Source organism: Acipenser ruthenus, chromosome 7, assembly GCF_902713425.1.
Source record: "Acipenser ruthenus chromosome 7, fAciRut3.2 maternal haplotype, whole genome shotgun sequence".
NCBI lineage: Eukaryota > Metazoa > Chordata > Actinopteri > Acipenseriformes > Acipenseridae > Acipenser > Acipenser ruthenus.
The window spans coordinates 41,845,473-41,870,299 of record NC_081195.1 but is presented as its reverse complement, the minus strand read 5'-3'; the positions used below and the strand labels follow the sequence as shown (position 1 = coordinate 41,870,299).

At 35.1% G+C, this 24,827-nt stretch overlaps 2 protein-coding genes across 5 annotated transcripts in view; one reads left to right on the top strand and one right to left on the bottom strand.

Moving 5' to 3' along the window:
• Positions 1 to 13,149, bottom strand: part of LOC117415194 (signal peptide, CUB and EGF-like domain-containing protein 1) — a 132,883-nt gene extending 119,734 nt beyond the window's left edge. For all 4 annotated transcript variants that reach the window (XM_034025220.3, XM_059026965.1, XM_034025222.3 and 1 more), the window contains exons 1-2: positions 12,981 to 13,149; positions 9,324 to 9,446 (exon numbers count right to left, since the gene is read on the bottom strand). In XM_034025220.3, coding sequence (XP_033881111.1) covers positions 9,324 to 9,446; positions 12,981 to 13,068 — 211 coding nt within the window. In that variant the 5' untranslated portion in view covers positions 13,069 to 13,149. The remainder of the gene's footprint in view (positions 1 to 9,323; positions 9,447 to 12,980) is intronic.
• Positions 13,150 to 17,192: 4,043 nt separating this feature from the next.
• Positions 17,193 to 24,642, top strand: LOC117415881 (sorting and assembly machinery component 50 homolog). Its single transcript, XM_034026792.2, has 15 exons — positions 17,193 to 17,372; positions 18,182 to 18,292; positions 18,581 to 18,682; positions 18,855 to 18,942; positions 19,452 to 19,558; positions 19,713 to 19,843; positions 20,303 to 20,390; positions 20,830 to 20,958; positions 21,259 to 21,330; positions 21,723 to 21,809; positions 22,480 to 22,550; positions 22,940 to 23,007; positions 23,522 to 23,668; positions 23,958 to 24,099; positions 24,421 to 24,642. The coding sequence occupies exons 1-15, from the start codon at positions 17,352 to 17,354 to the stop codon at positions 24,464 to 24,466; spliced, it is 1,410 nt and encodes a 469-aa protein (XP_033882683.1). The 5' UTR covers positions 17,193 to 17,351; the 3' UTR covers positions 24,467 to 24,642.
• Positions 24,643 to 24,827: the final 185 nt, after the last annotated feature.

The following is a 24,827-nucleotide window of genomic DNA, read 5'->3' as shown; positions in this document are numbered from 1 at the left end:
AAATGACAGGAAAGGAAATTACATGAAAGTAAACAAAGCTTTACCTGCATAATAATGATGTGAAAATAAATTTTGCTATAACATGCTTTCATTTCAGATGTGAGACCTGTATAGCAAATTCAAGCGCACAATAGGTAAGATTTATGGATTCATGGAATTATTTCATTAGCTATAACCCCATTGAAGAAATATAAATAAGCAGCTCTTTGGTGGATTTCAATATGAACATATTAGTTGACAACCAACCAACCACAGTGCTGGAGGGTTATCTTGTTACTGCTTCCAAGGATGGAAAGGGTTTAAAATAGACTACTTGTGCTGTATCAATAAACCACATTCCTATTGTAGGCAGTAAATGGTATTCAGAGGCAGTGCCAGGCTTTTAATGTATGTTTAAAAAAAAGGATGAAGGTTTTAGCATGGGCCTGCTCTAATTGGCACCTTCTGAACTGCAATTAGAACAAATTGGCAACTAGTTTCTTACACTGCAGGTAACATTAAACCAGGCACCTGGGGAGTGCTGAGTAGTTCAATGCCCATCTTAGTTAAGCTGCTGTGATGTCCGTAGGGACTCAAGCAGAGCGACTTCCTGATCATAAGCTGTTACTGAAGGCTGTTATGACATGTGACAGTAGTATATAAACGCTACTTCTAAATCCCTGCCACTTCCGACAAACTTATCCCCTTTTAATTTTAGTGGAAATGTTTAGTTTAACATCTATTCACCCAAATTACACACATTTGCTCATGTTACCGCTTGTTTTACCTTGTAGCCCCTGCCATTTAATTGCCTATTTTATGTGCACCAATTTGAGATGATAATTTGGATAATTTAAAGTCAAATAATGGTAAGAGCTCAAGATAGGAACAGTATAAGAAATTCTCACTTGAAGAATGCATGCTCAATTCTCACTTAAAGAATGCACACTCAATTAGAATACATCATCTAACTTTGAATTCTTTGTAAGATGTTGGTGCATCATGTCTATGTGTCATTACAGCCTACCTTGTCATGTTGAGAGTGGTTCCTTATACATTCTTTGTTTTAACATGGTCCTTTAGCAGAACTAGTAGGTAGAACCACTCTCAACATGTCTAGAGGCTAACACAAATATATTATAATAAGAAAATTATAAATCACATTGTTTTAGAAATAAATAATTTGATACGCCATCTGTATTACTGTTAATGTGTTGCCATGTGATGTTTTAGTACTGTATTGGTAGTGAAGTGTGAAGCATTTTAATGTGTATATGTTAGCAAGTGTGATGCAACACTCTTAACAGAAATATACTTTTGGGTACCAAGGTTTGCAAACCCACAGCTACAAAGGTCAATCAGATTTTTTTTCAAAAAAATGTACTTAGACCCCTAGGATTACATTTTAATTATGGCTATGCTATCCTTATAGTACCAATTAAAACATTTCTGTAAAGTCGCCCTTTGATCTTTTAATTTATGAATTCTACACATTTTCTAACTAAAAGTGGCCGTGTGGCTTTGAAGAGAAGGGGAGTGTGGGGCAGATATACTGTTGATTAATGAAGCCACAGTTTGTGCTAGAAATCCACTGAAAACTGTTATTTCGTCAACAAAGCCACAGTCAGAATAATTCAAAAGAAAAGCGAAAAACATGTTATTACGCAACAATCATTTCAACAATTAGTTAATTATAGTATTACACCTTTCAAATGTAACACCTAGAAAAGGGCTTGCGATTTCAGTCTCGTATTTCATATTGTTAATGAAAAAATAATTATACACTAACATAATGTAAAAAAAAAATAATCACTTCCACATAAACATTCCCCATTCTAATTTCTTCTGGATCAGATTCAGGAACAACAGCATTTTCATCATTGCTTAGTAAATCTTCATCAATTACAATTGGATGTAAATTGAGCTTTCATTTAAACACTGTTCAAACAAGTACTTCTCGAAAACCAGTTGCTGGCAATGATATTTAGGTCTTCATCTGTTTCAGTTTTGCCAAAACGATCAATAACTTTACTTTCTGTTGCTGGTTTACATTCCTTTGTTTTTTTTTGCATTTTTATTTTTCTAATGCCACTTTCATGTTCTACATCTAAAACATAGTCCTCGCTACAATCTTCACTTACAACAGACACTTTTCTCTGTGTAAGTGGGATTTCAAACTCAAACTCTGAGGAACTCATGACAACATTCCCACAATATGAGAGTCAAACATTTTAACTGTTTGAACTAGTGTCACAAAGGAGCAAAAACCAAACCCAATCACCAAATTAACAATCAATTTGAATCTCATTATCAAACAAGTATCAATTAGGAAGACAACTCCAAGAGTTGAATCGGTAAGAAAATAATCCAGTGTCTCTCATGTCTAACGGCACTCGAAAGGAGAGGATTGTTTTTATTGATTCAACACTTATCGTTGTTTACCTCTTACATAACAAAACAAACAACATATTTGATGAAGACAACAACTGTTTTATGGCACTTTTTTTTGCAGTATTAGCATTAAATAGTTGCACGTATCATAGTTTTTGGTTTTTGTCATTTTTTAAAAGCTTCAAAAAGGAGAGCAGTGCCATAATTAAAAACATAATCAAAGTATTGTATTTGTAGGAACTTTTATTTACAGTGTGTAGTTAACTAATGAATTAATAAGTGCATTAATACACTTTTATAGGCACACTTACAGAAAATAGCTTATCACTCAATCAACCTGAAAATGTGTTCCTGGTCAAAGGAAGTTGTGGGGACTCAAGGGGGGCTACATAAGGGGGTAGTTTAATACTAATGCTTATTCAGACTAGTGTCCCTTTACTTACCAGAAACTGCCAAATGCAAACAACTGTGTTAAGTTCTGTGTTAATGATGTGATGTGTCCCATTCTCTTCTAATGGAGCCAACAGAAATATTGCTTTAGGCTACTGCAGAGTCCAGATCCCACGTAATATTTAATTAAAAATGTCACCAGGTTTCTCAATGTTCAGCCAGAAGAACCACACCAGAAGAAACAAACCTTTTAATCAAACAACATTTTCTTTTTTTATCAACAAGCGACACATGTATTTAATCCTTAACACATTCAATAGAGTCTTCTGCTTTCATGTGCAAATCCCAGTAAAACACAGATGGCATCCAAAAGCACATTTCCTTCCAGGTTGAATATTCTTGAATATTAATTTAAATGTTTTTGGTCAACCTCGGTAGCTTGCACCTGCATTTTTACAATGTTTTCATTTCCTTGCATGTGGTGTTTTGGCAAATAATGAAGATCTTAAAATGAAATGCTTTTGGGAAGCTTTAGCAGCTAGTGCTTCTGCGTTTGTACAATTTCATTTCCTATGGTCTGATATTTTGCTAAATAACGAAGGTTTCTTTGCAGTTATGGGTTGTTCTCTGACAAAAGCACAAAACGAATGGAAAAATCCTTATCTTAGTTATCTTCAGCAGTGGCAATGGAACATTATTCATAGTGGGGGGGGGGGGGGTGCTGAAGCCATTGAACAAAAATGTAACCCCTGTATATGATGGAAGTCATGCTTACCATGAAAAGTGTTTAGAGCAAACAAATCGTGTAATGCGAAGATCCACTTAAGTACTACAATTTAGAAATGTCTTGTTTACTTGTAAAAACAGGTTGAACAGTTGTATTTTATTTACAGTAGTCGTTGTCATCGTAGGCACTCTGGTGTCATGGTGATGATTTTGTTTAATGCGTGAATGTACATCTAGTGCGTCCAGAATGTCACTGTCTTTTTAGTATTGATACACAAAGCAGCACCCCCAGTTAGCACATCTGTGACAAGCTCATTTTAACAGGTGGTGCTGGTGAAGAATTTACATAAAATCTGATTGTAAATAGTGTGGTTTGTCTGTTGGTGGTGGTGGTTGGCAGGGGTGGGGTTAATTCCGATCCCTGCCATAAAACATGTGAGAATGTGGCTGGAGCCTTAATTGAATGATTAATGGTTAATTAGGCTCCAGCTACATGGTATTTAAGGAGAAGAAAAATCATTTGTTTGAAATTGGTGTTTGGGTGAGTGTATCCTGTGGGTTAAACTGTGTGTTATTCTGGGGTAGTCAGCGAAGGCGAATGCCCAACCTGACAGCACTGTTGCTATTTATTATTGTTTTGTTATTAACCTTTTATTTTGGCCCTTGTGCCAGTTACTTTGTTCCTGTGTTTTTGTTGGTTGCGTTCGTGACTTGTTTTGTTTGACCTTTTTACTTTTGCTCTGTAAGCAGTGTTTTTTTTTTTTTGTTTACTTTGTTTAATAAATGCGTGCCCCAGCACTTAAAACCACAGGTACTGTCTCTGAGTGTCAATAACCCTCAGCCATCCTGTCACACTGATATTCTTTTGTGAGACAATTTTCAATAACCGTTCTACTATATACACTTGTGTCTAATGCGTTCCACGACTCTCGCCAGATTGCAACCATGTGATTTACGAAATATTCTGCCCCTGTTGTGACAGTCAGCTCTGATAGGTCTATTATCGTTTGTGTTCTAAAAGCAATGTAAAAAGGTGCAGTGCACTGCACACACAGCTCAATGATTCACAAACCTAGAAGAATTCATCATTGCACCCCCAGCTGCCATAGTTCTCGTGGCCCTGATCTTCAGTATTCTATTTTTTAAATGAATTGCATGGAATCTTGCTGCAAACACATTCAAATGAATGCACTGCTGCACCACATTTTACTAATGACAAGTAACAAAGCATTGATTATTTTCTTTTCCAAGACATGAAACTGCCATCCACTTATGAATACCTGCCATGCCAGAAAGAGAGATTGTGCTGAGCTGTGCTCATGTTAAAATACAGACTCAGTCTTTAAAATGTCCCAATAAATTAATAAACAAAAAACATATTAATCATTTGTATGTTCTTTATGACTGAAAAAAAAAAAAAGTTCACATTCCCTCAAAATAAAATGAATCATTACCAGAGAATATGTTTTTATCTCTAATATCAGAGAGATTTAGAACAGAAAAAAACAAGAAACAACTGGTCATCACAACTGGTGCATCACCTGGGTTACAGCTATTGATTGCCAGAGGCAGGGTCATTTCCTGACATTTCTTAGAAGAGAATGATGTTGCAGGTCACACAACACTGCCCATGCACACACTGCACGTACAATAGAAAAACATCAATGTAGTTCCCAAGCCTCATACAAACCCCATTGATTTAAGAAATAGTAGTTATTTTCTCTCACTTAATATAGGCATATGAGACCAACCACTTGTGCCCTTGATCCTATTTCTACTAAACTATTAAAATATGTATTTAGTGTTGCTAATATAAGCATTTTAACAATTATAAATGAATCACATTCATTTGGTATAGTTCCCTCTGCACTTAAGGTTGCAGTGGTTAAAACCCTGCTTAAAAAAAAGTTATTTGGATCCTACAGTTATTAACAACTATAGGCCAATTTTCAATCTTCCAATTTTAGCCAAGGTCTTGGAGAAAGTTGTTGCCAATAAATTACTCAAATTTTTAGCTTGTAATGCTTTATTTGAGAAATTTCAGTCTGGATTTCGATCTGCACATAGCACTGAGACGGCTCTTTTTAGGGTAGTAAATGATCTTTTGATAAGCTCCGACTCTGGCTTTCCTTCAATTTTAACTCTTCTTGATCTTAGCGCTGTCTTTGACACCGTGAACCATTCCATTCTATTAAATCGGCTTGGGAGTTTAGTGGGTTTGGCAGGCGGTGTCCATTCTTGGTTTAGGTCTTATCTTTCCGATAGGTTTCAGTACGTTTCTGTCGGGGAGATGAAGTCTGATTTGTCAGAGGTTGTCTGTGGTGTTCCTCGGGGTTCTGTTTTAGGTCCCCTGTTGTTTTCATTAGGAAAATTATACAGCATCTTTTCATCATTTGAGAAATATAGCTAAACTTCGTTCTATTATTTCTGTACCTGATGCTGAGAGGCTAATGCATGCCTTTGTTTCATCGAGAATCAACTATTGTAATGCACTTTTTTTCTGGGATTCCAAAGTATTTGGTGTCTCACTTGCAGCTTATTCAGAATGCTGCTGCAAGAATTCTAACTAAAACCAGAAAAGGTAAACATATTACTCCTGTCTTGGCCTCCTTACACTAGCTTCCTGTGCAGTTTCGAATTGATTTTCAGATTTTATTTCTAACTTATAAAGCCCTTAATGGATTAGCAGCCCGTTATTTACAAGAGCTGTTGATCCCATACATTCCTAAGTGGAATCTTAGATCTCAGGATGCAGGGCTCGTGGTTATTCCAAGAAATACAAATAGTATGGGAGGAAGGGACTTTTCTTATAAGGCGCCTACATTATGGAACGCTCTGCCTTTTTTTGTCAGAGAAGCTAGGAGTCTTGCTGTTTTTAAGTCAAGATTAAAGACTTATTTATATACACAGGCCTTTTTATTATTACTGGTTTTTTTTTTTGGTTTTTTTTTAAATATACATGATTGGAAATGTATTTACTTTTTATTATAATCTTTTTTATGCTATTTTAATGTTTTATTATGCTGTGTGTATTATGTTTTTTGTAAAGCACCTTGGGGTCTATGATGTAAGGTGCTATATAAATGAAATAAAATAAATAAATGGACAGGACATAATTACCTGGTGTGCTAGTTTGCTGGTCAGTTTATTTCACAATTTGTTATACCTTTACACATCATTATATCCTGATCTGAGAACAAACTTAATAAAAACTGTGCCATCTGTCATAGTTTAGAAGACAGAGAGAAGCACCTCAAAGCAACCACAAGGTCTATCTAGCACTGTATAAAAACTCCATACAAGATGATGTTTAGGTGTTTACTCAACTACAAAAGCATAACAATACATCCAACTTTTGTTGAACTGCAACTCCATGTAGGAAATTGCAATCATGGAAATCAGCTTTTTAAATGTCAATTGTCATTTTGAAGTCAAATTTTTGAAGATTGCTAAATAAACATTCAAGCACTGGGGAACAGAGTTAAGCAACCCACAGGATTTGTACAAATCAAGAGTTTCAAAAGTAAATTGGCACATCCAGTCGACTGAGGTAAACTCTTGACCTCCTCAGAAACAGACTTTTTAACACTGGGACATTAATCATAATAAATATATTTGAGAAGCATGAGAGGTAATTGTTTATACTCCGTCCACAGAAATGTCCTGCTTGCATATGGGCAGTTATTTTCAACAGACCTCGCCTCTACATGAATAACAGTTTAATCGATCGGATCTCAAAACCACAATTAGGTTTTTATTTTTCAGAGCCATTTGGCTATAGTGCATAACATAAATATACACGCATTTATCCCCCACCCCCAACTAACATACAGACAACAAATGAGCATTGAATAAAAAAAGATTTACTGGATCTATATGTGCACCCAAGCTGCTGAAGCAATACTGTGTCTCAAAGTTCACCTATAGGCTGTATTTTGGTTCCTAAGACAGAAATACTGACCTGCAATTTTTTCTTTTTGGGAAACAACAATTTTTTGAGCACAGCAAATATGCAAATTGTGACCTCTCCACAGTAATGTAGACATCCCTTTGAGGAACATTTAATTCCAATATACTGTCATTTGAAACTGTCTAAGAAAAGGGAGTTTTCACAGAATAATAAGAGATGTTTATAAACAGAAGAAAAGCTGCCTGACAATAATATAAATGCATGAAAGCCTTCATCTGGGAAAAATTACATAACATGACAAAACACAGTAATATTAATTATGCAATTGCTTTATCTGATTGTTCTGTATCTAGAATGAGAGCTGAAACAACATGTATAAGACCCAGGTGAATAAAATAGCTTATTAAAAAAAAAAATGTTTTGGTGCTTGTGTATTATTTAGTGCTTGTGAGACGCAGTGGGGACAGGCACCATGAGAGCTTCCCCATTCAGCTCTGCACGTTTTTTAGTTGTGTTAATTGTGACGTGGTTTTGTGATTCAGTCCACTGAGGGCCAAATTGAGACCATCAAACAGTTTGACATTTTTAACAATTCTGTTTTTAAAAACTCACATTCAACCCATTTTATCTCACTTAAAAGTCATATCATTTTATTTAAATAGCTTTTACAGCACACAGTTATTTTCAAAACAAAGTAAACAAAACTCTGTGTGGTTGTTTTTTTTCTTTTTTTACTCAGATGAAAGCACAGGATTCTAAACAGTTAATTAGAAACAAAGGAGTTGCTAATAAGAAGTTTGCACACCCAGTGGTGCCCTTGCCCATTCATTCCATTATAGACATTTATTCTGCAATAGATACTTCTGTCTACAAAGGACACAATTAGCTAGCATCATGCAATTGTTGATGACAAATTCTGTGACAAAGTTTGCAGTACAAATCACTCACTGCACATTCCACTTTCTATGGTGCATAATGTGGCTGACTGAAACACAATTACATTTATTTTAAAAGCTTACAAAACATGTCATGATTCACTTGTCAAAAGCAACTTGTATTACTGTTTATATTACCAAGGAAACAAACCTTAAAATTCTCAAAAGATTCTCAAAACTCCAAAATGGGATTAACTCCGTTTTTTCAGAATGGAAAAAGACACCTAATAAAGTTGCCAAACCAAAAATAAGCAGCTCAACCCTGGAATTTAGGGGGTTGTAAACATTCCCACAGCTTTATTCATTTAATAATTGTAAGTGGTGTTTTTCCATTGAGATTTGGAGTAACTAGCTTTCAGAATATAGCCATATACCTTTGTGAAGGGCTTATATTATATTCAGAGGTGATGTATTCAAATATTTTAATGTGCTTTACTCATTAATAAAATATGTTTTTAATCTCAATCTTCTGTATAAATATTAGCGAGGGGTGTGAAGTTCCAAAGCATGGACAGTGATAGACTTGCACAAGTTTTACTGAATAAAATCCCAAACTGTATTATACAACACAATATTACAGTGTTCAGCACTTCTACATGTCAGAAGCATAATCAAAATGATTATCAAAATAGCCTTTGTTTATATTGAAACTATGAAATATATATATATTTTTAAATGATCATATTATATCATATTTTAGTTTTACGGTTTCCTTTTGTCTGTACTGGAACTTTGTTCTTGGGTCCCTACACTGAGGCTGCCTGTGTATTACCTGTGGGTTGAAATCACTCAGCCTTGTTAACAGGAGCTAGTGCTCTTCACGCTTGATACTTTCCTGACTATTTCAGAAAAAGACAATTAGTAGGAGCAGCAGGGGCCGCTTGCCAAGAAACATCGAGATTTTCTTAGTTAAATCCGCAATTAATTGTTTGAGGAATTTGGCTGTTTACAGAAACTTCAGTCAAGGCAAACAATCATGTCAATGGGCTTACCTTCACACTGTTTCCCGTCACCCTTATAGCCTGGTTTACAGATACATTTGAATGATTTGGGGGTATTTTGGCAAAGTGCATCAATGTGACAGTCATCCGTTGCCTCAGCACATTCGTCTGCATCTAAAGCAAAAGCATCAAGCATGAGTTACAAACAATTGTCAATTCAGTCATCCAGTAAGACAGCAATGCAGGACACATAAAGGTCTTAGTGAAAAGAACTGGACGGCTGCAAACTGGATGAACCCATTCCACACCTCTTACAGTGCAATCAGGACACTGTTCCCGAAGACATCGTATAGGATTACAAATGAACACACGGTAATGCTGCTAATAAATAGTCAATTCCACAGGGCATATATATATATATATATATATATATATATATATATATATATATATATATATATATATATATATATATAAATACATTACATATAAAACTGGTTTGCTGGAAGGGTAACTTTTAAGATATGTTTGGTGAATACTGATGTATACTACTGTGTTTATATGCATTAACAAACAAACTTAAAAATAAAACAATGTGTCATCATTTATTATGGGGACATTCTTACAAAAATATGACAGAATTAACATTTTTTTGTATGGAACAATATCCATACTATTGTATCTCATAGCAGCAGTGATACTTTGTTAATAACATAATTGGGTACTTCTCAATCTAAACACTTTTTTCCTCATTAAACTGAATCATTTATCCTTGTCTGTGTATCTACTAATTTGCAAGAAAGGTGAATTACTGTATCAGTCTGTAAAGCAGACACCAAGGTTTCTCTGTACACAGCATTATTTTTTGAAAACAAGCATGTTGCCATAGTTAACCACACAAACCGAATCGCTGCACTCAGATGCCATAGCTGTTAAAAGAACCCACCCATGAAACTTCTGAATAAGCAACTAAACCATGAAATCCCCTGTGTTGCTGTATACTCCTTATGCAATCACATAAGTAAGTGGCATTCCAAACATTATTATAGTTTTCACTTTTTAATCTTTACAGAATGGAAGCAAAGATGTTGCATTCTATCCAAACTTGTAATTTTAATTATTTCTCTCTCTCTCTCTCTCTCTCTCTCTTGACTTCATCTTGAATCTCAAATGTGATTTGTGAATAAAGTGATAAAACTAATGAACAAAGAAACCAAAACATAATCAAGACGTTTTGCCATCTGAGCTCGTTTTTTTTCCCAATGCTATTCATATAATAGTTGTCATTACACTGCTATGCTGTTACTATAATTTGTTTGAAACAAAAATGTAACTTTTAGGTGACCAGCTTAAATTAATTCTATGGGGGGGGGGGACTTTGATCTAGTAAAGATAATACTTTCAAATAGTTATGTGCAGAAGAATGAATAACGAAAGGCCATGTGCTTTGAATTACTCTTCTTATTTTTTATTTCATTATTATCTTTCATTTTTATTTCTTTACTTAGGAACTATTCCAACAAAGGGATGAGGGGAGTCAGAGGCTTCTGTATCCAGATAATTGACTGTGGGGCCCAGTAAGGCTAAATATTTAACACTTCCAAAGCAGATGTTAAACTGTATTAATATCTTTCATATATATAATACAGCACCCTGTTAATAGCAGCATGGAACTGAGAGAAAAACATGTGTCACATACATAGAAGAAAAAAAAGCATGTGTCTAAAGTTTTGTTTAAAATATTAAAAAGAGACATATTTCATTAAGTGTTCACATGTGTCTAAGCACTGCTGGGGACATGTTTTATGAAAGAAATGTCATTCAATCTGACAGTCACACACACTCTGTTGGGCTGTGGACTGATGCCTCGCGGATAATAAGACATCTGAGAATGGGTTTCTAATGGATTGAAATGCAGCAGTCACATCTGTGGTTTGTCTGAGAGAGAATATTGCAGTTGCTATCACATCTTACATTTATTGGTGAACAAACCCACTACTACAGGCTTTGAACACCATACTGTAAGTGAATGGTTATGTTATTTTTTTATCTCAATGCTGTTTTTAAAGGAAAAAATGTATAGGAAATGGATTTAACATTTCTCTCTTTTAAGTACATATTTCTTGCAAGATGTCTATGAAAATTACTAGAACATATTCTGGAAAACAAATGTGAAAAGCATGTTTTTGTTACTAGTTTGTTTCTTTTCAGTATATCATTGAGGGATTTGAATATATATATATATATATATATATATATATATATATATATATATATATATATATATATATATATATATATATATTAAGGTGGGCACATCTAACAACCACAACTCCTATATTAATTCACAATACCCATTTTCATAGATTGTAATATAATTCTGTAAAATATTTTACCTAATATGACAAGCAATAACCCAAATACTAAACCTCACATTTGTATTATTCCAATGCAAGTATTATTAGAGTATTTACTTTAATACTATTGTCTCAGCCAATCTGTTTACATGTAAAATAATCTGTTTTCAACAGTGTTCTACAGAAACGTTTTCCCATACTTCCATAAGAGTTGATGTAATAGTATATTACATTATATTATATTATATTATATTATATTATATTATATTATATTATATTATATATTATACAGTACTGTAGGTTGACCAATAAAGAACCTGCCCTCGTCAAAAAAGCGGCATATTGGACCTTTTAAGTCTGTTCCCGTGGCTCATGTGTATGGAACTCTGAATCGGGTAGTTTAGGTGTTTCAGGATGCGCTCTGTCGGATCAGATACAAGATTCAGCCAAGCAGAAAAAAAGTGCCTTGTCATATTTTGATTCATTTACTAGCACCTTTTTCATAAATTCAAAGTAATGACAGCTGTGTTGTTTGCCCTGGTTAGAGAATTAAAACTCCAAACGAGCGAAGGGACAATTTCATAACAACGCTGAATATTCTCATTGACGTGAAGCAAGTATGGAACACTAGTAACCCTGATTCTTTTTGCATTCGTTCTTCCATTGCTTAATAAGTATAGTATTCAATTATGGGTCCTAAATACTTAAAAGAAAATCTGGACAGTACGCATAAATAAACCAGAAATAACACTGCCATTGCAGTAAATGTGTTGCTATAGGTTTTCTTATTTGTGACTATTTCTAAAACCAACTATGAAATAAAAAATAAAAAATAAACTTTATTATTATTTATTATGAAATGCGTAAGTTTCCATTATTGTCTTAATTTGCAGAAAAAATATGTGTTATTTCATTTTTTTTAAAGAACTTAGATAAACAAACATTTTGACTTTCAAGTGCTGTTAAATAAACCATGACAGAACTGAAAAAAACAAAACAAAACAATTTGTTTAAATATTGATAATTCCAGTAAGACCTTAGTCTTGTTAAGCACCGGTACCTATGTATTTAACTTAAGTTAATACCGATACTGTATGTGTGTGTATGTATATATATATATATATATATATATATATATATATATATATATATATATATATATATATATATATATAATTAAATGTTGCAATTCAACATAACATGTACAAACATATTTTATATTGTTAATTTATAAAAACGTAAAATAGATATTTTTAATTTAAGAAAGAAAATAAGCAGACCCAGTTAAAAAATATAAATATCTTAAACTGTTTTAAAATAGTATTTAAGGGAGTGAGAAAATTAATCTTACCTGTGGGTCCACCGTTTGCCTTAACACCGCAAGTATAAATGAAAGCGAAAAACAAACAAAAGTGCCATGAAAAACAAACAGTCCCCATGATAATGCTGTGATTGAATGCAGTTTTTGGTGTGTTTCTTTGATAAGAGAAGCGTTTTGGGACTGGCACTGGTAGAAAGCAGGGAAACTGACGAGCCGAGAGGATCGCTCTGATTGGTGACCACACATTTAGGGAGGAGGAAGGGTGTTAAGGGAAAAAAGGAGAGCCAGTCGCATTGATAAGCGATGGGTGGGACTTGCGATGTGATCCGAACTTCATCAATAAAGAATAGATCGTTGTCCCTCGATAGCCACCGCCACTACTAGAGTGCTTTAGAAAGAATCAAAGGCAAAGCAGCACTGTGTGATACTATTAGACATTCATATTTACCCAGCATTGTAATACAACAAATTGGCCATAACATAACTCCAGATGTGTACTATTGTAGATTTTGCAATTATAAGATTAAAATTAAACTTTGTTTTAATACTAACGTTTGTAATATTGGATTACAATGTCCTTCCACACCATAAATAAATATGTTAACGTATGGAAAACATAACCACTGTAAATGTAAGAAAGCTAAATGTCAGCATAAAGATACAAATAATAATCTTCCATGTACTACAGTATGTATTTTGCCCTCACAAATACACACTGTAAGACTTAACACAGGCACCTTCGGATGAGACGTAAAACCGAGGTCCTATTGTAAGTGACCCTGCAGCAGTTGTTGATGCTTAGTTCATCCCCTAGTCTCTGCAGGTCGCTTTGGATTAAAGCGTCTGCTAAATGACTGATTATTATTATTATTATTATTATTATTATTATTATTATTATTATTATTATTATTATTATTATTATTATTAATAATAATAATAATAATAATAATAATAATAATAATAATAATAATAATAATAATAATAATGTTTAAACGTGTGAATAGATTAACCTGCAGATTTTACTTGTAATATAATTTATACATTATTTTTACGTATATTACCCTTAGGAAAGTCAACATGCATTTATGTGTCTTCAGCCTGCATTAAATACAATTAGATAACGAGATTACTACGCCCTCTAGTAGAAAATGCATGTATTTACAGCTTTTTACCCTAGGATACATTGTTTGAAGATTTATGGCTAAATTTGATGATGTTTTTTAATACCCAACATAGTCCTTTATTGTAGCAGTTGTATGACTTTTCTGTATACTAAATACAATTGGCAGAAGTCATTCTGCACCACTACTGTAAACAAAAAACGTCTTCAACCTGTACCCCTAAGTGTCTGAAAGTTTCAACTCAAGTACCCCTTTATAAATTTCGCCTTACTGAATGGTACCACAGTTGCATTAAAAGGCACAATAAACCGATTAACAAAATAATAGCATGAAAGGCGTATCTTTTTCGTACTCTGCAAATGGTTGTCAATACCTTCTTATTACTCTTGCCTGGAAATCTATTGAGGTATTTGCAGGACCAACCACTAGGGGAGCTGTAATATTATGTGTGCTTTCAATGATAGATCAATTATTAGACCTTAAACCTCATCACGAAACTCCTTATATATATATATATATATATATATATATATATATATATATATATATATATATATATATATATATATATAAGGCATGTAGCAGTCACAGATCATCAGATTTACAGTCTTCATTTATTTCATGTTAATTTCTAATCATTAGAGTCTAAACTGGGATTTTCTGTAAGGCATTATACTTACTGAATGTGTGATTGCTTTAAGTATTCGCTGTAAATATTAACTACACACTTTACAACCACACTGGTGGCAGTCAAAAAGAGTTACCAATTGCAGAAACATGTTTTGGGACTGAAATTAAGAACAATTGTCCCACACCGTCATTGTGCATTGGTTTAGTAAACTGGTACATTGATATCCTGGTACCACAGGTCCTGTGGGACATTTATATATTCAGGAATACTGAGATGTTTATTGAGCAAGGGGCCAGTGTAAAAAAAACGGACAATTAAAGCTCCACCCGTAGTCGTTTTCCTAAAAATGGATCAGCTTGTCAGGTCTCACTTGTGAGATGGCTTGATCAGTAAAATCCTTTGCACATATATTAAGTGAGCAAGGATTCTGAGTGGGATAAAAGGGGCAATGCATATTCCACCCCCAGTCATTCTGTTGGGGACTCCATCATTTTGACTGACACTGTATATCCTGTGGATAGTTTTAACACACCACTTAACCAATTCCATGTAAAAATTAAAAAACAAAAACAAAAAAAAACATAAAACAGGAGCTCCATCTAGTGAACGTTTTTTGCCATTACACATACATTAATACATGCTGTTCTGGGCACCAATACATATTTAACTAGCGTTAATACAAATTCTGCATGTCCCATTCTGATCATAGGCATTTCTAAACCCCAAAAGCAAGTGGTCCTCAGCATCAGGGTATTGAGCAAACTGGAAACACTGATGACTTGCATCCATATTTTGCAGTTCATAGGCCTATATTATTCTGTCCCAGTTTTTATGAATGGATTAGAACGTGTTCACAGGAATGCTGAGATCTGCAGCAACATCTTTCTTTTTCTTGTACGGTGGTGCATCATCCACACCTTTCAACACCTCCACTGTTGTCTACAAGCACATTTTATGTGCTGGTCACTCATTGCAATGCTTCCAGAGACTCATCATGCCACTAATCATGCCATGTAACTGTAGTATGTAAGCTAGTGCTGCCATTCAATTGAACCCACTATTACTGTAAGTTATTTGTCAGTGTTGGTTGGAAATACTGTGAACCTCTGTTAACAGTGGGGGTTTTGCAAGTGCTCTCAAACCTCTCTCACCTTTTCTACACACTTAGAAAAAAAAAGGTTTTCTTTGGAGAGTGGAATATAATACCTAATGGTTCATTGTTTGGTTACTGAACACTGTTCTTTAGTATACAAAAAAATATTTTAAAAAATATATCAATTTCAATTTCTTACTTTATTAAAATGCATTAAATTCACATACTATCCTATACTTCTCTAAACATGAGCTGATGTGCAAAACAAATTGGCCACTGGACTAAACAAAACAACAGAAAACACAGACATTCTGGCACATTCGGTGAAACATTTTCAAGGGGTCTTGTTTACAGGAAATATTTGTGAAGTGATGGATTCTATAAAGGCCTTATAGTTTAAAAGCACTTCCTTAGGTCTAAATAAAACGAGAATCGAGGGAGAAAAGAGTTTCACACACAATCCGCTTACCAGCCACAATATAACAAAAACTAGGGAAAATGTTTAGAAATTTGGCTAAACATTCCACATTTGGATTGAGGGGCAATGAACTGCATAAATTGCTGTTTACATTTCCAGCTATTTAACCAGCAAGTTGCCCATCTTAATAGCACATTAACCCTATCAAACAAGAAAAAAAGCCATTATCACAAGGCTTAGGCCTTAATGTTTTACTAGCTTTCCAGTCTATTTCACCAGCGTTGCCTGATGTTAATACACCTGTAGAACTCCTCTGTTTTTCCCCTGGGTCACTTATCACTCTTCCTTAAATGCGCTTTATTTGCTCTTATCTGCCCCCTATTTTACTGCATTTAATCCTGTACTTCAGAGTACTGTAATCTGCCAAGTGTTTAATCTGTAGTATTTTGTATTTAATCATATCCTGATGTAACTATCACTGACACTGTTATCTGCTGTATTATTGAATTGTATTTTGTCACACTTGTACTTGCTTGAACCAAAGTCATTGTATTTATCTTGCTCTTAATTGTATTATTACTTGTACTGTAATACTTGAAATGTATTTGCTTACGATTGTAAATCGCCCTGGATAAGGGCGTCTGCTAAGAAATAAATAATAATAATACAAATTTCCCAGATGTTACTCTTTCCTATTTTAATCTTTTTAAAACATCATTGGGTGTAAAGAAAAACTCAACTGTCAACAAGGTCTGCCTTCTAACAAAGTAGATTGCATATAAGGCTAAACTATAGAAATACAAATGTAATAGGTAAAAAAAATTGGTACCAGGAACAATTTTAGCATTAAATTAAACACAGCAGCAGGTCTCCCAGTTCCCACCGTCTCTGAATCGTCTCCACTCCTGCCGCTATGCATATCCCCGTTCTGTCAAAACAAACCCCACCCACCACACGGATCGGTGCTTGTTTGTACCCAATCCCGCTGCAGATAGGCGGGGCTTGTTGTGTCATGGCGTCTTCCATGGTGAATTTCTCTTTCAACGATAAATAATAATACAATCTTTCTCACCAGCAATAAAAAAGAAGCACAAATCGGCTTCCTCAGAACAGATAATATCACATCTCACTAACCAACATGGGAACTGTCCACGCCAGGGTAAGGATATTACAGAACGGTGTAAACAAAACGATGGAGTATATTGGGTGACCTTTGTGTCTCGACTGTATGGAAAGGCCTTTTGCTGACATTCAACACAGACAACATACAAACGACTAAGGGCGAGGGCATAAGTGTTTTTTTTTTTTTTGGTTTGTTTAATGACTACATTTATTTTTGACAATACATTAGGAGGACAAGCGTGTTAAAATGTACACTGCAATCTCAAATATTTACATTTCGTTGTCAGGATCAGTGCGCAGAGGACCCAAGGAATGAGGACACATTCCGGTAGTTTTTGTGAAATAGTTAATTGCTAAAAAAGAAAACGAATTATTCAGAAATGTTATTTATTTATTTATTTATTTATTTATTTATTTATTTATTTGTCGGGGAATCTAGAAGCGCCCACTTTGTAACAGTACTAGTAATAAGCAATCGTGTATCTGCCCTGTAACTAAAAGAACAACAAACTGTTGTGTCTTCACTTTTCTCCCCACATATTTTCCATTGTTGCGGGAAACAAAATACTGTATTTACTCTGTATTCAAAGCAGACTTCTATGAGCAACACACATGGAAGATAGGTGCTTCCTTCATACTTCAAAAAAGAAAGCAAAAACACATTGGAAATTAAATTTCAGATCCATAACAATTGTACACATATTCGTGGCTGTATTTTATATAAATCAATATTTGGAATCCTGTTGCAGAACAAATGCAACTACATATTGTATATCTACCCCTATAGTTGGTGTAAATGAATTTGTTTCAGTAATGACGTTGTTCTTATTTCTGTTTTGCAATTAGAGCTTGGATCCTCTTCCGATGAGTGGACCTGATTTTGGGGTTCACGGAGATGATGCAGAACTGGTGGAAGTGGAACCTGAAACTAAACAAGAAGTTCTAGAAAATAAAGACGTGAGTAAAAGTAAACAAACAATGTTTTGTAGCTTTACAGTAGAAGATGAGAGATTCATTTCACTCAAAGCAGACCAGAAAAATACGATACCCCCATTTTGAACTTATTAGGGTTATTTCTCCAAAAATGTCATTTATGTTGAAGGAAGTTTGTGCAACATTAAAAAGTATTTTAGCACATGAAATTGTGCAAGTTTGCCAAGTTTGTATGCTGTATGTGCCACAGGCTAGGTACACAAACCAGTTATGTCCAAGTCTTCATGGCATGCTGCACTTCTTGTTTTCTAGGTTGTAGTCCAGCGTGTTCATATCGACGGTTTGGGCAGAACGAAAGATGACCTCCTTGGGTATGAAATAGCTGAGGTCTTTACAGCTACAAATCTGATTGATGTAAGTACTGGTACTCGTAAAGCATAATTGCTTGAGACACACTTTTTAAAGGTTAAGTCATGTGGTTAGGTGGTCAGCTTTGAATGATGTACAAAAGACGTGTTCCAGAGTGTTGAGTTTACATTTTATCAACAGCCCATGCATCGTATAAAAATCTCTTTGTTTGTTGTAGGTTATGAAGAAGTCCCATGAAGCTCGGGAGAAATTGTTGCGCTTGGGGATTTTCAGACAAGTAGAAGTTGTGATTGACACCTCTGATGGTACGTGTTTTTCCACTGCAAACCATTTTAACAGACTTTCTTGATAACACATTCTGCTCTTAAAACAATTAACCATCTCTCTCAGCTTTTTATTATACTGGTAGTTAAATCATGTGAATAGTTGCATGTCAAATATAGAAGTGAGCTGTAGTGATCCTAGAGGTCGGCACGGGTAGAAAATCCCCAACCGGGTACCCGCTGTGAAAAATACCCACTTACTGACATCCGCGCTCGAGTTCCTGAGTGTAAAAAGGAAGCTGGCTCAGTCATGGGATCGAAGAATGCTCACTGAACCTCCATGTCTCCTGAGCTGTGTGGGGAATTGCTGTGGTGAGGGGGAAAAATTAATGGTGCATTCCAAATCTGGGAGAAAATCAGGAGGTAAAATAATTGGGCATCTAAAAAAAAAAAAAGGTGAGTTTTTTTTCAGTACTTGTAATTGGTCTGTAAGGGGTAAAACAGATGAATGTTACTGTGGCAGTATCAAACTGTGTTGTGTTTACTTGCAGGAGAAGATGCATTGTCTAACGGGGTAGATGTAACATTCGAAGTAGCTGAATTAAGGAGACTAACTGGAAGCTACAATACAATGGTGGGCAACAATGAAGGGAGTATGGTAAGTAAGGATATTTTTAAAAACAATGTCTTGTGATATCATGAGATTTCCACAGTAACATTGTGCAAAATTGAAATTGCTTTCTTTGTTACTGCATAGTACATTGGCATTTGACCATACAGATTTAACGCAAATTGGGTATCTATTTTTTTAGGTTCTTGGCCTTAAGTTGCCTAATGTGTTAGGCCGCGCAGAGAAGCTCACCTTTCAGTTCTCCTATGGTACCAAAGAAACCTCCTATGGACTGTCATTTTTCAAGCCTCAACCAGGACACTTTGACCGAAAGTAAGGAACACTCATAGCTCTTTCCTTGGTCTAAAAATTGAGTTGTGGTCATAGGGCTCTGTATTGATTAACTGGGAACATATCTTTACAAACACATTTATGTTCACTGTGTAATACCAAACGGTGACTTTTTAAAAAAAACATGCTTTCCATTGTTTTGTTAGTTATGTTTTCACTCATTCCTATACAGATAATGTGTACCTTTTTAATTGCATCATCAAGATACCTAGAAACACAGTGTATTTTTTTATGTATTCCCTTTTTTTGCTCATAGATAATTTTGTTAAATCTACACAAAGTTACATCATACACACAGATGACTGCTCTAAAACTCAGAAACTTTCAAAACTGATTTGCTTTAGGTATTTTCCCATGTGACCATGGAGATTCCAAACATATTGGCAACTTTTGAGTGGCATGATTTAAATGATGCTTTATGCCTTTATCATTTGTTTCCAGTTTATCCATTAACATGTATAAAGTAAGTGGACAGTTTCCATGGAGCTCACTTCGAGAGACTGACAGAGGAGTCTCCACTGAAATTAATGTAAGTTATCTTTCTTAATGTAATACATTGTTACTAGCCTATATCTATTTAATAGCTCGGTTACAAACACCCTTTGTATTGGTGGTTGCGCATGAATTCTGATTCTGGTTTTGTGCACAGATTGTGTGTTACCTAAAATTGTTGTTTTGCTACCTATTTTAGAAACCTGTTTGAATATTTCAGCTGTCATTGAAAAAAACATTTGGGGAGGGTTGTGGTTTTTAGCAGATTTGGATCTGAACAAGGATGCTACTTATGTAGGATCCTAGTTTAAAGCAATTGCAAAGGCAAAATCAAGGAGGAATCATTTTAACAGCATAAAACTAGCGAGAAACCTTTGCATGTGAACCTAAAACTTGTTCCTTGTGTTGAAGTCTGTTGGATGGACTCTGAAAGCTGAATGATTATATGGATTCCTTTCTCTTGTGTTTCATTGCAGTTCCCCATTTGGAAGACCAATCACACCTTGAAATGGGAGGGCGTGTGGAGAGAGCTGGGCTGTCTGGCTCGGACTGCATCCTTTGCTGTTAGAGAAGAAAGTGGACATTCACTCAAATCCTCTATCTCGGTTAGTATTAGAACGCCACCACCTTTATCTGATAAGTATCATGAAAAGGCAATGGGGCTGCTTATTGGGATTAATCTTGTGTAAAAATACAGCATGTATGCATATGGGTATTCACTAGAAAGACCAAATGTGTGTTCAATCTTCATGGACTTACCATAGCGCATTTAAATGAAAAGTATTAAACCTGTACATCTGTAATCAGTGTTACTTCTTTTAATACAACCTTTGTAAGAGTTAAACTACTGAAGGGGAATTAGGAATCAAACACAAGTAACTCTCTGATTGTCCTTAAATCCACAGCACGCCATGGTCATTGACACACGGAATTCTGCCATCCTGCCCAGACGAGGCGCCTTACTGAAAATTAACCAGGTGAAATGCAATTACCCGGAGAAGTTCCTAAAAAAAGAATCCCCAGGTTTCCTATAGCAGGGGAAGGAAACTCTTCCAATTCAGATCTTTGTTATGCTTGATTGTTGAATTTAATCTCTGGCTAGGTCCTAATTTAAATACTTATTAAGTGCTGATCCTCATTAAGATAATGTGATTTGAAATAAGATACAGCCTGTTGATTAACTGGCATACTTCTAGAATGTAATTGCTGATTGATAGTAATAACATTCACTTAGCAGACAACATGTAATTAAAGAGATCATAGAGTCATTTTATGAGACATGTCAGATGTTGAAGAGATATATATATATATATATATATATATATATATATATATATATATATAATGTTCTGTATGTTGTGTTTTACAGGAGCTGGCAGGCTACACTGGAGGTGATGCAAGCTTCCTGAAAGAGGATTTTGAGATCCAGCTAAACAAACGTCTTTTCTGGGACTCGGTAAGGATTTGTGTGTTTTACCTTTCCTAGTAGTCTAGTAGTTACCTGCATGAAAGTATCTTTTTTATAAATAGTGGTACAAAGATTAATTGTGTATTAATTAATCCTGATATTTTCTTTACATGATATGTCATATCGTAATAGATTTATGTATTGTTTGTATCGGGTTATAAGACTAGAAGCACAACATTGCTCATTATAGTTCACCAAATGGTCCTTGATTAAGTGTCCTTTATTGTTGTTATGAATACATTCTCTTCCTATCCATTTAGTTGTTGATTTTTAACAAAATGGTCCATCATTAAATGACCATTTGATCTTACTATGCATCATAGATGTGAAGTTGCCCACCAGGACCATCACATGTATTGTGATAATTATCATATCGCAACCTGCACAGTGTGGTACGATATCATATTGTGACATTAGTGTATTGTTATACTGCTTTTTATAAACTGCATTTTGTATTGTCTGTCTAGTATTGCTTAAGACTGCCCACTTGAACAAAGGATCATGAATATGGTCTTATATCCCAAGTGACAATGTCTCAGTGGACATACTGTATTAACTTGTTATAAAACATCTAAGAACGTAAAATTAAACCTCTTATTGTTAAAATAATAATAATAATTATGATCTTCCACATCTTGTCTGTGTGTGTATTTGGTAGGTTCTTTCAACATCCCTTTGGGGAGGTTTGTTGGTACCTATTGGAGACCAGCCATCCTGCATTGCTGACCGGTATGTAGAGAAGCAGAGATATGTGTTTGAATAGTAAGGATAATTATTGTTGGGGTGCATATCCCTGGTGATAGAGATATACAGGCACTTGTCAGACTTTACTGTTTTACATATTGTATATCCAGAGAGCTTTTATCCTGGGGGCATGAAACTTGGTTTGGACATTCTTTAGCCCACTTCTATCCTCTTCAGAGTATCAGAACGTGGGGATACGGTAGAAACCTGACTATTACTACCAAACTTTACAGCAGCTTTTTAGTGCACAGCTGGCTTGTGAACTGTATGTACTGAGAGCAACTGATCTCACAATATGTACCATACGCAGATGTTGTACATGATGTACTGTTCTCTATATGTAGCAATGCTTTATACTCCCTGTTTCTCAATAGGTTTTATTTGGGAGGTCCAACCAGTGTCAGAGGTTTCAGCATGTACAGCATTGGACCTCAGAGCGAAGGTTTGTGATTCATTTACATTTATATTGTTGACTTAAAAATGATGTCTGCTTTGTAAGAGTACTAATCACAGTTAGAAAGATGCATGCATTCACTAGAATAAAAAATGAGCTAATCATATTTATGCAGGAATAAACAATATCAATTATTTGTAAATGGGCCTTAACACATTATGGAGTTGTATTACGGTTATATACATTGTACAGAACTTACAAATTCTGAAAATGTGCAATATCAACTAAAGTTGGCACAGTGGGTTAATGCAACTTCTTGACCTTTGAAGATCTAGATGGGATTGAACATGACTTTTTAGGTTTCTCATGAGCACCAAATTTCATCAAAACAATGTACAGAGAAAACTGCCCAGAAAAATCTTAAAACCTTTTATGAACAATTTATGCCAATGCAACAAGATGTCACATTAATGAAGTGGTCCTGTTGTGCAATATTAGAAAGTAGGTGTTTCTGCACCTCTGCATTCCACAGGGCTGTACCCTATGTTTAATATCTTGCTAGGTGACTACCTCGGTGGTGAAGCTTACTGGGCTGGTGGCATGCATCTCTACACACCCCTCCCTTTCCGCCCAGGCCGCGGGGGCTTTGGAGATCTTTTCAGAACCCACTTCTTCCTCAATGCAGGGAATCTGTGCAATCTCAACTACGGTATGTATCCTGGAACCCTTTGTGTTGTGCCATTATTCTGGAATGCTATTTTAGAATTTCTGTTAAGTCATCAGGGCTAAACTAGTCAATCTGTTAAATGTGAGGAGTGGAAAAAGGATTCATTTAATCATTGAAATTAGAGGGGTCCTTGTATGCTTTTATGACTCAGATGCCACACTTTCAGGCCCTCTCATCTTGGATAATTTTATTATATTTCTTTAGACTTCAGGAGTCTGTTGACTCAGCTTCTGCCCAAATTATTATTCAAAACTCAACTTTTCTTGTGTAGGTGAGGGTCCACGAGCTCATCTCCAGAAACTGGCCGAATGCATCCGCTGGTCCTATGGTGCAGGAATAGTACTGAGACTGGGCAATATTGCAAGACTGGAGTTAAATTACTGTATTCCTATGGGAGTGCAGAGTGGAGACAGGTAAGTGTAATGATTCCAAGGCATCTCTCCAAGCATGCATGCTCTTTTCTGAGGGGTTGTGTCTTCATGGGGATGGGAAGAGTGGAACTGCTTGAACTTGTATTCAAAAGAATGGCATAACACTCTGCCTCCTCACCACTGAGCAGAAGATGGAACATGGTCCAGGTTTTCTGTAAGCAATTTAAAATCACTTGCAGTACAAAGCCTCTGAAACTTCAGTTTGGATGGTGCAAATTTGAAGTCCTGGATCTCAAACTAAAGAAAACTTAAATTAGATGCGGTGTAAATAGTATTTTAATTAAAATGATGTTTTAATTGCAGGATATGTGATGGTGTCCAGTTTGGTGCCGGGATCCGGTTTCTGTAACAAGAGTATACCTGAGAATCAAGCACTTAATGTGAAGTTTGTACTCTTTTAAATTTATTCTGTCAATGAAATCCATCACTGGTGCACTTGAGAACACAAATCACCTGTTCTGTCCTGGAATAAATGCTATTGTATTTGATTTTGAAATAAATACTTCAGTACTTGTTCAAATGATATTGAAATGTGAAAGTGGACTGGTTTATTATTTTTTACATCAAAGTAACTTTTGTTTTTAAACATTAAGTCATGTACATTACATCAATGTGTAAGTTAACTCATATAATGACAATAGAAAAGCTGTGTTACATAATAAAAGTAGTTAAGATACAACAGAGGGATGTGCAGAAAAAAGCATATTGTT